Source organism: Panthera onca, chromosome B4, assembly GCF_046562875.1.
Source record: "Panthera onca isolate mPanOnc1 chromosome B4, mPanOnc1 haplotype 2, whole genome shotgun sequence".
Classification (NCBI taxonomy): Eukaryota; Metazoa; Chordata; class Mammalia; order Carnivora; family Felidae; genus Panthera; species Panthera onca.
The window spans coordinates 135,206,792-135,221,969 of NC_138345.1; the positions used below are offsets into that span (position 1 = coordinate 135,206,792).

A 15,178-nucleotide genomic window follows, 5' to 3' on the forward strand; every position below is an offset into this window, starting at 1 on the left:
TCACTTTCAGCAAGGACACCCCACCTGCCACTGCCCTGGGGACAACACCTCAGTTAATGACAGCTGCACATCAGGCCCCAAACGTACATGAAAAACAGATCCATCTCTAATTATATCATAGTTCAAATGCATGCCAATGTTATATCATGAGCCCTGATTTACAAGATTCATTACAAAGGCTTTTGTAAAAAAAAAAAAAACAAAACAAAATAGGCAACACGATCTGCTGCAAGGGTTTATTATATTTAGAAGTCTACAAATTTGATCTTTTAAGAAAAATTCACAAAATATTCAGTTGAAACCACCTTTCTGGTTCATCAGATTTCAAATATATTTTACTGTGCTGAACAATATATTCTAACGCTGTCTAAAACACAGCCAAATTATTTTTCTTTATTCATTTATACACATTCTGTAATTTTTTGAAAACCAAGATTAAGATAAAAAATATTAACAAAACTACCCAGTTACAACTACTGTTCTCCCATGTACTGAGATATTTCCCGTGGGTCTGTCTTCTTACCTTATTCATTTTAAATTCTGTCCACTATGTCGGTTCGTAAACACACTCAGGAGATTCCCAGCTGACATCTCCCATAAATTCAAACAGCAACACTGTGTCAGAAGATTAATTCCCTTGGCAATGCAGAAGCTTAGCCTTGTTAAAAGTGCTCACTGTAAATTATTTTTGAATTTATAGATCATACAAAGGGACAGACGGCTTTAAACATTATTTTGAAATCACTGTAACGTGTGGAAATACAAATGAAGCAACCTGCCAAATTAGACATTTGTGGTCTGTTGTTTTTATTCTTTGCTCCCTTTTGAACGAAACGTGTGTTGGTGAATTTGGTTTCTCCGGGCCTCTGGAGCATCACTGCTTGGGGTAGCCCTTAGCCCCCAGGTCACACGGCACTGAGACCCCCTCCCCCAGTCCCGGAAGGAAGGCTCTCGGCCCTCAGAGGTGGGAGAAGCCCTTGTCTCCAGACCCCCAGCTGCTGGAACCAGATTCCACACAAATAAAGCAAGGCTACACATAGATATGCCAGAAGGAGCGCATGGGCGGGAAGGAACGCAAAAACAGAAATTACAATAAAGCTTCTACTACATCAAAAATGAGAATTTCTCAAAGGAAATATCAGAAATCAGGAATGCATGTATACCATGTGAAAAAGCAGCAGAAAGATCTGCAAAACTGTCCGGTCTTCACTGCGGTCTGCGACGTGCTCACTGGTTCACGTCAAGAGGCCTTTCTGGAAACGCGCGACCCCGCGTGGGTGCTAAGAACCGTAGCGATCCTGGCGAGAGAGAAGCAAGACGCACGTTTGCTCGCGCTCAGCGCCGGTTTCTCCCTCTCACGCGCACCGAACGCTCAGCGTTCCCAAACTGACATCGCAGTGAACACAGAACACCGACCGTCTGGCATCTGGAACGTACGCCGCCCCCCCCCCCCAACCCCAGGAGCCCAGTAACTGGAAGGGGCGTGGCCACAGCCGGGGCTTCCTGATGCCGAGGTCCGCGTGGGCCGTGGACAGGAGGACATCCTGTCCCTGATCCCCGCGGCCACCTGCGGCTCCCGCGCTGTGGGGGGGTCTGTGGGGAGGGGCGCAAAGCATCTGGGGGTGGGGGTGGGGAGCCAAGGGGTGAGCCTCTCTCTGGGAGGCAGGTGTAACACACGTGGAGTCTGAACCCTGAAATTCTGGCTCAGCTGAGCGATCCTGCAGAAGCAACTTAACCTCCGTACCTCCGATTCTGCATCTATAAAATAAAGGTATAAAAGAGGGGTACCCTACAAAAGGGGGATGACCTTCCCTAAAATACGGATGTCACCTCCGTGGAAGGCCTGATGTGGGCTCAGCTGACCTCAGGGACATGAAAAGAGCCCCGTGAATTCTAACCAAAGGTTGTTCTCAACAGCAGCCAAAACAGCAGGAACCTCTGGGCGGAGGGGATTCTCTTCGGTGGGGGCCGCCCCACCCCCTCCCCAAGCGGGGAAGCCCCTTCAGAGGCACCAGAGGCCACACTGATTAGGTCCTACCGCCCGTGGCCACGTTTTCGCATTAGCAGCAGCAACCTAGAAGAACAGGACGTACACCAGAAGGTTCACGAAGTAAGCCTTAAGAGATGGCCTTCCGCTGTTGTGCGCGAGGATGCCCCGTCCTTGCCTTATTTCGGAGACCGAAATACCACGTAAATCCCCAAATTAGGGAAGACTCAAATAAATGTTCTGCATTTTCGCTCAACAGAAGGTAGCTTCTGAAGAATTACACAGAAATGCTCACAGCAGAGCACCACGGAGAATGTCAAATCATCTATACAACCTAATCCGTTTGAGTTCTAAGAAGGTGTGCATAGAAATCAAGAACTAAAATAAAATATGCCGAAACAGTAACAGAAGCTGTCCTTGGGATCATGGGCAGTTTTTATTTTCTTCTTCCTATTTCTCTGTTCCAACACAGGAAAGCGGAGCATACGATCAATTCCTGTAACAATTCCTCTAGAGTCATCAACGAGAACATTTAAGCAGAAATAAAAGCCCAATTTCTGGTTTTCATGACGTCCCGGGTTACACCGTAGCAAACATATAAATCAACAGCAGGAAATCTAATTTGCCAGCAGGTGAAGAGCGGTCCAAGTTGCGTTTTCCACGCCGGAGCCACCACCCCGCTCCGTTCCTGTCACCCCCGGGGCACTGACCTGAATGGAAGTCATGACGCCGTTAGCGAAGACCGAGAGCTTTCCAGCAACCGATCGCACTCCCTGCTTAAACTGGGCCATGTCAGGCGCAGTGGGCAGCACGCTCGTGAGGTTGTAGCTTCCTGCACACAGAACAGATGCCATTTGTCACTGGACCGTGGCGACAGGCGGCACAACCGGTGCCCAGGGCACTCCGTGACCTTAGAGGGCACAGAATCCCCTCCCCTCCTGCTTCCCGCTTCCCGCAAGCAGCAGCTGGGCGGAAGGGAGAAGAACCTTGCGGTGGGGTCAGGACCTGTTTCAGTGCCAGCCCCACCCTGAACTAGCTGTAAGACCCCGTACGAGAGCAGATGTCGTATTGGGTCTTGGGACCACCAGGGCTTCAAATACTGGCACTGTCTCTTCTAAGCTGTGTGTCTTTGGAGAGCTTTCTCACCCTCTCTGGGCTCCTGGTTCCTCCTCTGAACACAAGATCTGACAGGTAAATACTCAGTAAATGGCAGATGGGTGGACATCTCTAGGTTTTGAGTGCTCAACATCCCCCCCCCACCGCGCTTTTGATACAAGCCCTCCTCCCTTCTCTTGGGGAGCCCCGTGGACTCCATCCAGAGGGGTGGGCGTGTGACCCAGGCCTGGCCGATCAGAGCCTTCCTGGGACTCCTGTATCTCTCAGGGAGAGGAGCCTTTGCTTGCTCTGGGGCTGCCGGTGGGGATAAGGCACCGCAGCGGCCGCTGTCTCTGTCACCTGCCACTCAGGGCAGGGGAAGCCTGCAGGACAGGAGAACGAGGTTCACTAGGGAGGGGAGCCAAACGCACAGGTGTCTCTCTGAGGCTTTTCTGACTCTGAGCCGGAGCCAAGCTCACCCCCCCCCCCCCTTGCTTCCTGAGGCCAGAACCAGTGGGATTTCTTTGCTTCGGCTTTGGCGGCGGCGGAAACATCAGCCTATTTCCACCAGTGCAAGTGAAGCGCGTCGGTGGTATCACACCTGAGCGGCGGCAGCTCTGGAGCAGACAGCCAGGGTTTCGGGCTGAGGCTCCGTCACAGAGGTGTGACAGAAAGCCGGAGGGGCCCCGTGACTGTGAGCGAGCCCAAACCCTGCAGGTCCTAGGGTGCCAAGCCCAGTCACCCCCGCACGACCCAGCCGCACCCACCTGGCCCTTAAGCAACAGAAGCCAGTTCCCTTTCCAAGAAAAAACGGAATGGACGTGTTTATCTTTCCACACGGACGCCGCCCAGAAGGGACAGTGTGGATCCCCAGCACGGCTCCCGTGCCCACCATGCAGGGAGGGGCCGCCGGTGCGGGTTCCTCCCCTCTCTGCCTCCAGCTGACTTGTTATTCATTTTTAATTTTGTTTTTCTTTCAAACATTTTATTTTTGAGAGACAGAGCGTGAGCAGGGGAGGGGCAGAGAAAGAAGGAGACACGGAAGCCGAAGCAGGCTCCAGGCTCCGAGCCGTCAGCACTGAGCCCGACGCGGGGCTCGAACCCATGAGCTGAGACCACGACCTGAGCTGAAGTCGGATGCTCAACCGACTGAGCCACCCAGGCACCCCTCCAGCTGACTTTTTAAAGTTTTGCAGGCCTTGGCCAATAAAAGAGTGGAGGCCCAGCCTGGACGCTGGATCTGGGTTCAAATCCTAGCACAGCCGCTCACCAGTGTTGCTACTGGCCTGCAGATGGGTCTTCATAGCAAACAGGAAGCTAGTATGAGATCCTGAGTGTGCAGAGCCAGGGTCACGGCTGCGCCACTACCTGGAGAGGTCCACAGCGGCTGGGTAGGTCTGGACCAGAGGTCAGCAGGGGGGACCTTAGCAGAAGCACCTCCACTTACAAGTTTCCAACTTGGGAAATTTTTAAAAAAAATTTTTAATGTTTATTTAGTTTTGAGAGGCAGAGAGAGACAGCATGAGCAGGGGAGGGGCAGAGAAAGAGAGAGACACAGAATCTGACACAGGAGTCAGGCTGTGAGCTGTCAGCATAGAGCCCGACACGGGGCTCGAACCCACGAACCGCAAGATCGTGACCTGAGCCGGAGCTGGACGCTGAACGGACAAAGCCACCCTGGCGCCCCTCCAACTGAGAAGCACTTAAAGAAGAGAGCACAGCTAAGGCGGGACAGCTCTGGGACCATGATCTCTCACCGACTAGGTACAGTCCCCAGGTGCCCTGAGATGGCGGCCCATCCCCTAGAGTCCTTCCTCTCCTCTCCTCCCCTTCTCTGTACAGAGCTCCCAAATTCTAACCCTTGCAACAAGCTGTGTTCAGGTGACAGGGTTCTGGCCAATGGGACGTAAGCCGAAGCGCCATCCAGGGCTGAGGCCCGCCCTTTTCCCTGCCTCTTCCTGCTAGCCGGGATGCAGATGGGATGGCTAGGGCTGGAGCAACCATATTGGGCATGAGGTGAAGTATGGAGAGGACATCATGAGCAACAAGAGGAGAAGGGCCTAGGTCCTTGGCATCTGGGAACATAGCACATGTCCTGAGCTGCCTCCCCAGAGTCCCATGTAAGAGGGAAACGAACTCAGATCTGATTTAGCCTCTGTTATCGTGCACCTTTACTCCTTACTCAATCCTCACTATCCATCTGAGTCCTGGGAGTGTAAGCAGCCGGCCAACTCGGGAACGGGTGTCAGGTCTCTGGCAGGGAGGTGGCTTCCCACCCTCCGCCGGCAGGTCTGCTGCCTGCAAACCTGTGAAAGCTGATTGAAGGTCTCCCTCCTCCTCTCGTATCTGGGTGCCGTGTCTCCTTTGAGGGCCGCCCGGGGCAGCAGAGCCCCAGTGCGCTCAGACTACACAATGGGCTCCAGGAAATGACGGCTCAAGCTGCTTCCTCAGGAAGAGGCTCCCTGACCTACGGTCTAGGTCAGGTGCCCGGTCTCCCTGCTATCTATCTGTCCCCATTACACCCCCAGCGGGCTTGGTGCTGAGGACATCATCACAAACCTGCTTTTCCAGAGCTTACTGCCTACTGGGGAAGGCAGACAATCAACCGATAACAGCACCCGGAGAGCTCGGCCAGCAGTTAGAGGCCGCCAAGGCAGTCCAGATACGAGTGGCTGCGGCTGAGCCGAAGCCGGTGGCAGTGGGGTGGGTGAGTCTGAGTGTCCCGAGGAGGCTTAGGGACCAACTGGCAGCGGGGGGCTGGGAAAGAGAGAAATTAAGGCTGATTCCCAGGTTTCTGGCTCAAGCAACCGAAAAGGTGGCAAGACAGAGACAGAGGCCCCGGAGTGTCCAGGCCGGGGGACGGGGCCAGCCGAGCCACGCCGCGTTAAGTGGTTGGCGTGGAGGCCCTGTATCAGTCGGGAAGGCCAAGTGACACCGTGCTGGCACCTCACTGTGCCCGCCACGGGCCGGCAGGGGGTCCGCTTTGCACAGTCACCCGAGATGGGGACCCGTGGGGCCGTCTCTCGGTGGAAGCCTCGGAGGCCACCTCCGCACAGAAGGAACCACGGCAATGTGCACACGGCGCCTGACACTGGCCACGTGACATCACAGCCGGGGCAGGGGACGTTCCTGTTTGTGCTGGAAGGGGCACGAGCACGGTGAGGACCGTGGCTCCCGCGCTCAGCTGGCTGAGGGACCCGCTGACCGGCACCCCTGCTTCCAGGGCTCCTTCATTACCCGTCCATTCGTTCACTCAAAAGACGCATCCTGAGGGCTTTCCCTGTGCCAGGCATGCCAGCTGCCAGGGGACGGAGATGAAAACGGACAGGTCCTGTCCCCGAAGGGCTTAGGGTCCAGTCCGGGGGGGGGGAGGGGGGTCATCAGATGGCCTCTACCCTGGTGACAGCAGAGGGCGCCCAGAGCGTGCACCCAGGGCTGGAGCAGGAAAACGCTGGGAACTGAGCCTGGAAAGGCCCACAGGAGCTGAGAGCCAAGCGGCAGGGAGCAAGGGCAGGATGTGAAACCTGGGCCGACCAGAGACTTCTGGGTAGCATCAGCCCAGAGAAGGGAGAAGGGGTAGCTGCAGGAGGTGGGAGGGTGGCGCTGCGGAAGCCCGAGGAGCCCAGGACGGTGCCCCGGCTCCTCAAACAATCGATTTTCAGTAGACGATCACGTACCCGTTTCCCTGAAATGGGGCCAAAGGGAGAGAAGAAAGGGTTTCCAACATGACACGAGTGACGAGTTTAATAAGGAACAGAGCACGGCAGTGACCTCTCTGCCACCCGCACGGCAGCCCTGTGCCCAAGTGACGAGACTCCGGCCGGCGGCCGACTCCGGGTCGGCGACGCCACGGTGCAGCTGTGACAAACACATTCACCGCCTGACCAAACAAAATCACGTGGCTGCGGACTGAGGCCAGTGCTTGGAGATCTGCAGGCCCCGAAGAGGTCGCATGCCTGGACCGCGGGCCTGAGCAAGGAGGAAAGAAGAGAGCAGCCAAGGTGCCCCAAGGGGACAAAGCAAACAGGTGCACGGAGCAAACCAGCGAGTGGAGCCTAGGAGAGAAGGGCCTCAGCGTCTCTGGCCCTCCCGGTGGACACGCTCAGATTCAAATAACCGGAATCATTTTCTCGAAAGAAAAACCCCGAGGGGACAGACTGGGCTTGGAGCTTCTGCTCTCCCAAAGCTGCCTCTGTTCTGTCATTCAGTGCCCTGAGTGGCTGCCTCCCGACACAGGACCCAGGTGATGGCAGTCCCACCTCCCCCAGCTGACCCTGCTCTGGGAGGATGGCCACAGGGACCGGCGCTATGCCAGGCTGGTGGCGGGTGCTTATGTGTGTTTTTCATCTGGTCCTTCCCGTATCCCGAAAGGGAAGGGCCCTTGACAAATGTCCAGGCTGCTGGATTAAACACATCCCCAGGAAGCATTTTGTTTCACCAGGAGGCATTTCGAATCTGGAGTCATTCCCCCCCCCCCCCGCCCCCACCACAATGAAATTATAAAGTATACCATGATCTCCTCAATGACTGAGATTTCACAGATGGGAAAGCTTCTAAGATAAGAAACCCAGAATAGTCTCTTAAACCAGCTTTTGCTGTTTGCCGAAATGCACTCTTGACAAAAAGTCAATATTTAATAAGAGTTGTTCAATGCACTTACACTTACGGTCGTTACTGAAGGCGACTTTTATGATGTGCTTGATGGAAGATGCCGAACGAGGGTGACCACGGTCTGAGCCGTGGGCTTGGATGGAGGAGGGAGCACGGAGGCCGGCGGGGGGGTGGGGTGGGGGGGTGGCACCCTTTCTGTGACCCTGAGTTTGGGACCCACACAGGGCCCAAACAATTAAAGAACCTTTGTTCTCTGAAAGGGGACGGGAAAGTATACATGGGTTGGCCACAATTTTCCTTCAACAATTGGAAAGAGTTTTCATTTGATCTCCAAATGTTTTTTTTTTCCTTTTTTAAACAAACAGGGTTTCAGAGTGAAACTTCCAATAACCTGAATTACAAAATCACACACAGCTGGTTGGGGGGAGACGACTTTCAACACCTGAGGTTCTGAGGGGCTGACCTGATACCCTTGGCGGGGGGAGGCGGGGCTGTGGGGATGCTCCCCTGCTCCCCTCCAAAGGGCACAGGGCCAGCACCCCTCCACCTGGGAAGGCGGCCACAAGAGGAAGTCCCGACAAGAGATAAGAATGCAAGTCCAGGAGCCACCCTGCCCCACCCGGACTCGGTGCAGAAGGCAGCTCAGAGAGCGGCCTGAGAGCCGCAGCCCCACCGAGCACCCCTGCCTGGTGGGCTCCCTACAGCAGCTGAGGCCCTGGCCCCCACCTGCCCCTGGGGCCCTGTATCCCCTGGGTGGAGAGCTCCTTCCCACGGCAGCAAGCAGCCTGGTGTGCTTACTGAACCTGAGGGCCACAGTGGATCTTCCAGCATCCCCCACACCCCAGCACTGAAGGTTCCAGGCACTCGGGTCTGTCCCGCGACCTTCTCTCTTGAGGCTGTTTCTCGCTGTACTCAGAAAACAGTTGTTCTCTGCAGCTGCCCGTGCTGGTCACCTGTGCCCAGGCCTGGCTCCTCCAGGTTTGGGGACGAGGGGGAGCAGGTGGTCCTGGGCCTGGAGCATTTGGCTCTGGAGGTCCCCTCCCCCTGGGCTCTCCCGCCGAGTGGGTTCCTGAAGTGACTTCAGAGGACACTGCTCCTTTAATGCGAGCTGTGACAAAGGAAGAACACACAGCCTTCCCGTCGCCCTTGGCCAGGCTGAGGCCTGGGTGGGACTCGGTCATGGCTCAGGGACCCAGAGGTACAAGCAGAGACCGGCTCGGCTCTGGACGTCCAGGATGGGCCCATGCTCTGAGGTGCACTCCCTGGGGCTCCCAGGCATCTCTTGTCCATGGGGTCTGCACCCTAAGAGGGCTGGGGAGACAGGAGATTCCTCTGCACCTGCCTGTTTCCACAGCCACATTCTGCCTTCCCTCGAAGACTGAGCCTGGTGAAGTCCCCTGTTCTACCTACCTCTGTCTCCCCTGGGTGCCAGACACCCAGGTGGCACTTCACACATAGTACCTCACTTGAGCCTCAGTGCCACCTTGCGCGGGGTGTAGTATCTACCCGCTTCACAGAGCAGGAGTCTGGGAAGACTGGAAAATGACATGAAACACTCAAGGTCTCAGGCAGGGAGCGGTCAGTGACAGCTAGGAGCCCAGGGCTGTCCACCCGCGGGGCTGTGATACCACACAAATCAGACAAGGCCTTTGCAACGGACCAGGAAACACGTTCCAGGAAGATGACTTCTCTGGCAACCCGGGGACGTCGCTTAAATGTCCTGACCTGGTCTCTTCACACACCAAGCCTGAAACGGTAACTTCTGCTCTGTTCACAGAGGGGGTAAGAGCATCACGTGACAGTTGCGGATGATCTTGGAAACGTGAAAAGTTCTATGCAGAGAAAACGTACTCATGCCGTAGACACGTTGGGCACCAACCTTGTTGGCAGCCCCGCCCCCCCATTACCTGCCGTCTGCTTCCTCTGCTCATCAAACAGATCCGCTGAGCTTATGGAGGAACTCGCCGAAAGCCTCTCCAGCCGAGCCCTGGTTTCATACTAGAGAAGACAAGGAATAGGAAACATCAGGCTCCAAAGGCTGTGAGCAATTCTGCAAAAAGAATCAGCGAGGAGCTGTCAGTTCACAGCTGCTCAGGGCAGGGGAACCAGAGAGCAGCAGGGCACCTCTGTCGCGGCGCTGTGCCCACCAGCGGCCAGCAGAGGCCACTGCACGGCTGCCCACATCGGCTCTGCTCCGTGACTTTCAAAGTAGACTTAAATGTTGCCAGCTTTAAAATAAGGCAGCTTTTAGGGGGTGGGAAGAGCAAGTGGTAACTCTAAGCTCCTGAAGTGCCGGGCAAAGCTCTGTTGCTACGAAATAGACTCAGTGCCTTTAGGAAGCAGCTCCCTGTGTCGCCCAAGAAACCTGGCAGTGACGCGCGCCTCCCAGAGCTTTGACAAGCACACCAGCACCCCGACATTAGAAAAAACCTTAGGCCTCTCCATTGCCGTATGATCCTTCTGTGTAGCAGGACTCCTCTAAGGCGAGAGGCAACAACCTGAAAATAAATATATATACCCTCCCCGAACATATCTATATACGCCATTTAACTTCATTAATAATCATTAAAAAGTTAAGTAAATTACAGCTGTATCAAAAATCGCCTGAAATTTTTTCCAAACATATTAAATAGATGTGTGTTCAAAACACTGAGAAAGGAATCAGAGAAACGTGAGACACGATCCCTACCTTCTAGCCTCTTCTCCAGCTGGGGCAGTGAGGGGGAGGAGTCAGGAGGACCTGGGTTTGAGTCCCGACTCCATCACCTTGGGCCCAGGGGCCTCTCACAGTCTGAGTCCCTCCCACTCTGCGCCTATCACCTCCTCCCCTGGCTCCCAGGTCCCTGCTCGCTTCCTGCTCAATAGGGCTCACACAAACTCTCTGGACACTTACATCAGCTTGGGCTTGTCTTCCAAAGTACATATCTGATGAAATGGCTTTGACATTGCCAAACTTCTTCTGGGCTTCATCTGTGTTCTCAACTGGCTCATAGTCTGGCTTACGGCGGGCAGTAGGTCTATAATTAAAAACAGGCAGACCAGGAGCGACGTCAGCAAGACGGTGAAGTAGGGAGTTTTCTACCATCGTCCCCCTACAGAACACTGATCTTGACAATTGTCCACAGACAGGACGCAGGAGTGCAGCAGAGAGATTCCAACACACTGTTGGGAGTAAAATGATCCAAGACTGGGCACAAGAAAGAGGGTAAGAGGCACAGTTTCACCTTCCCTGAGTCACCCCTCTCCCCGGGCGGCACAGCTCAGTACCAAGAGAGAGCCCCCTGGCCTGCAATATCTCCCATGGGGGGAAAGTGAGAGGCTGGTGAGTGGGAGCCCGATTTCCCCTGCTGGGTGGGACACTGCAGAAAATGCCCCTTCTTTCCCACCCCATCCACAGTACTGAGGTGATCTGCATGGCTTGGGGGCTGGGAGAGGCTGGAAGCACAGCAGCCAGGGCTCAGAACTCAAAGGCACGTAGGTCCCACCGACCATTTTGTGGACGCCACAAGGAAGCCTGCTCACAAGCAGCTGGGTACACTTTGCCCGTGGAGCCCCCCGCTGGCCCATGGATGCCTTCCAACGCTCTGTGCACCTCACCCACACATCTCCCACCTTCATAGTCGGCTCCCTGCACAAGCCCCCACAGACGGCGAGGACAAGCCTTTGAGCATGTGCAGAAAGCCAGCCCGCTCTGGGACTGGGAGGAAGTACACAAAGGAGCATTTCCGGGCACCAAGGGAGAGTACACAGGAGGCTCGAGCACCTGGCCTGGCCTTGTGGGATTGAGAGACGGCATTCATCTTAAGAATCCAGCCCCAAAAGGGAATGAGTAGTATAGAGTGGGATTTCCATAGAAAAGGTCTGAGAAAGCTTCAGGATCCCTAGCAGGGCTGCTGGTGAAGGCATTTCTCACCCCAAGCCAGTCGGTAGAGACAGGAGGAGGTGACTCTTCTTCTAATGGGAAGACAGCAACACAAGACGCCAAGCAGGACAAAAAATCAAGGAAACGCGACACCACAAAGGGAACGCAGTAATTTTCCAATAACCGATCCCAAAGAATCGGCTGACAAAGATTTCAAAATAACCGTTTTAAAGCAGCTCAGGAGCCTACGAGAACATGCACAACTCAACGAAGTCAGGAAAATAACACGCAAACAGAATAAGAAGTTCAACACAGAGACGGAAATCACAAAAAAGAACCAAACAGAAACTCTGGAGCTGAAGAATACAACAGAGGACATCAACGGCAGACTGAGTCAAGTAGAAGGATTTGTGAACTCGAAGACAGGTCATTTCAAATCATCCTGTCAGAGGAGAAAAAAAGAAAAAAGAATAAAACTGAGTGAAGAAAGCCTACACGAATTATGGGACACCGTAAGAAACTAATTTACGCGTTACAGGAGGCCCATCAAGAGAAGAGAGGGCAAAAGGGGCAAAAAGCTTATTGCAAGAAATAACAGCTAAAAACTTCCCAGATCTGGAGAGAGATATGGACATTCGGGTACACGAAGCTCAAAAGTCCTCAAAGAGATTCAACCCAAAGAGATCTTTACCAAGACACATTATAATAAAACTGTTAAAAATCAAAGACAAAAAGAAAGATAAATACCATACGATTCAACTCATAAAAGAAATCTTAAAAAAAAAAACATGAATAAACAAACAAAAAAAGAGCAGAATCAGAAGTATAAATATAGACACAGACAAATGATGGTTGTCAGACAAAAGGGGGGTGGGAGAATGAGCCAAATGGGTGAAGGGGAGAGGGAGAAATAGGCCCCAGTTATGAAATGAGTAAGTCATGGGAATAAAGGTAAGCCATAAGGGGGAAAAAAAGAATTTTTAAGTTTTTTTGTTTTTTATTTTTTGTTTTTGTTTTTTGAGGCGGGGGGGGGGGGGTGGGCAGAGAGAGAGACTCCCAAGCAGGCTTCACACTGTCACATGGGGCTCGAACCCACAAACTGTGAGATCATGACCCAAGCCAAAATGAAGAGTCAGATGCTTAACTGACTAAGCCACTCAGGTGCCCCCCAAAAAAGAATTTTTAAAGCAACAAGAGAAGAGAAACTCATCATGTACAGTGGAATCCCTGGGAGACCATCAGCAGATTTCTCAGCAGAAACCTAGCAGGGTCAGGAGACAGGGGAAGGATATATTCGAAGTGAAAAACAAACAAACAAGCAAACCCTGCCAACCAAGAGACTTGTGTCACCGAAATCCTAAAAGGAGTCTTGGAAGCTGAACTGATGAATGCCCATTAGTAACATAAAAACATGAAAGTATAAAACTCACTGATGGAGGTAAGTGCACAGTCAAATTCACAATACTTGAATGCTGCAATGGTGGTGTATAAATCACTAACCTCTGTATAAAAGTTAAAAAACAAAAATGGTAAAAATAACTATAGCTACATTAATTTATTACTGGATATACAATATAAGAAGGAGTGAATTACGACATCAAAAACATAAAATGTAAAGGGGGTAGAGTAAAAGGGTAGAATTTTTGTATGTAATCTAGGTTAAGTTGTTATCCACTTAAAATAGACTGTTATAGGGGCGCCTGGGTGGCTCATTTAGTTGAGCATCCGACTTGAGCTCAGGTCATGATCTCGCTGTTCGTGAGTTTGAGCCCTGCGTCGGGCTCTGTGCTGACGGCTATAGGCTGTTTATAGACTGCTATAATTATAAGATGTTTTAGGTAAGCCTCATGGTAATCATAAAGCAAAAATCTATAGTATACACACAAAAGAGAAAGAGAAAGAAATAATAACATACCACTATGGAAAGTCATCAGTTCACAAAGGAAGACAGCAAGAGAGGAAGAAAGGAACAAGGGAACCACCAAACAGCCAAGGAACAATTACTAGGATGGCATTAGTAAATCCTTACCTATCGATAGTTGCTTTAAACATAAATGGACTAAATTCACCAACCAAAAGACACTGAGTGGCCAGATGGATTAAAAAAACAAGGTCCAGGGGCGCCTGGGTGGCGCAGTCGGTTAAGCGTCCGACTTCAGCCAGGTCACGATCTCGCGGTCCGTGAGTTCGAGCCCCGCGTCAGGCTCTGGGCTGATGGCTCGGAGCCTGGAGCCTGTTTCCGATTCTGTGTCTCCCTCTCTCTCTGCCCCTCCCCTGTTCATGCTCTGTCTCTCTCTGTCCCAAAAATAAATAATAAAAAAAAAAAAAAAAAAAAAAAAAAAAAAAAAACAAGGTCCAACGGCATGTTGCCTACAAGAGACTCTCTTCAGCTTGAAGAACACACATAGGCAGAAAGTAAAGGGACTGAAAAAGATACTCCACGCAGATGTAAACCAAGAGAGAACAGGGATAGCCACACTTATATCAGATGAAGTGCACTTTAAGCCAAAATCTGTAACAAGGAACAAAGGTCATTATATAACTATATAAATGTGTGTGTGTGTGTGTGTGTGTGTGTGTGTGTGTGTGTGTATATATGTATATATATATATATATATATACATATATATATATACACATATATGATCAATTTTAAATATATATGCACCCAACATTGGAGCACCTAAATATATGATATAAATATTAACAGAGCAGAAGGGAGAAATAGTACTGTAATCACATAGGAGACTTCAGTATCCCACTTTCAATAATGGACAGATCATCCTGAAAGAAAATCAAGAAAAACTGGACTTCAACAGCATTTTAGACCAAATGGACAAACAGACACATTCAAGACACTCCATCCAATAGCAGTAGAACACACATTCTCAAGCACACATAAAACATTCTCCAGGACAAATATATGTTAGGTCACAAAATAAATTTAAATCATACGTTAGGTTTAAGAAGGTTGAAATCATATAAAGTGTCCTTTCCAACCATAATGGTTGCAAGTAGAAATCAGTGATTGGAGAGAGGAAAACTGGAAAGTTCACAAATATATGGAAATTAAACAACACATTCCTGAACAACCAGTGGGTCAATGAAGAGATCAAAAGGGAAATAAAAAAATATCTTGAAACAAATGAAAATGGAAACACAACACACCCAAACTCATGAAACACAGCAAAAGCAGTTCTAAAAAGGAAGTTTATGGCCACCAGGTATCTGAAAAGACGCTCAACATCACTCATCATCAGGGAAATGCAAGTCAAAACCACAATGAGATGTCACCTCATACCTGTTTGCATGGTAAGTACCAAAAGAGATAAGTATGGATGAGAATTGGGGAAAAGGGAACCCCTGTATGCTGTTGGTGAGAGCGGAAATTAGCAGAGCCATACAGAGAACAGTATGGAGGTCGGTCCCTCAAAAAATTAAGAACAGAGGGGCGCCTGGGTGGCTCAGTCGGTTAAGTGTCTGATTTCGGCTCAGGTCATGATCTCACGGTTCATGAGTTCAAGCCCCACATCGAACTCTGTGCTGACGGCTCAAAGCCTGGAGCCTGCTTTGGATTCTGTGTCTCCCTCTCTGTCTGCCCTTCCCCCCGCTCTATCTGTCTC

The 15,178-nt window shown here is 51.6% G+C and overlaps 1 protein-coding gene across 1 annotated transcript in view; it reads right to left on the bottom strand.

Annotated features, from left to right (window-relative positions):
• Positions 1-222: 222 nt before the first annotated feature.
• Positions 223-15,178, bottom strand: part of ARFGAP3 (ARF GTPase activating protein 3) — a 55,350-nt gene continuing 40,394 nt past the window's right edge. Inside the window, exons 13-16 of the mRNA XM_060656151.3 lie at positions 10,587-10,710; positions 9,601-9,691; positions 2,698-2,819; positions 223-1,298 (exon numbers count right to left, since the gene is read on the bottom strand). Coding sequence (XP_060512134.2) covers positions 1,281-1,298; positions 2,698-2,819; positions 9,601-9,691; positions 10,587-10,710 — 355 coding nt within the window. The 3' untranslated portion in view covers positions 223-1,280. The remainder of the gene's footprint in view (positions 1,299-2,697; positions 2,820-9,600; positions 9,692-10,586; positions 10,711-15,178) is intronic.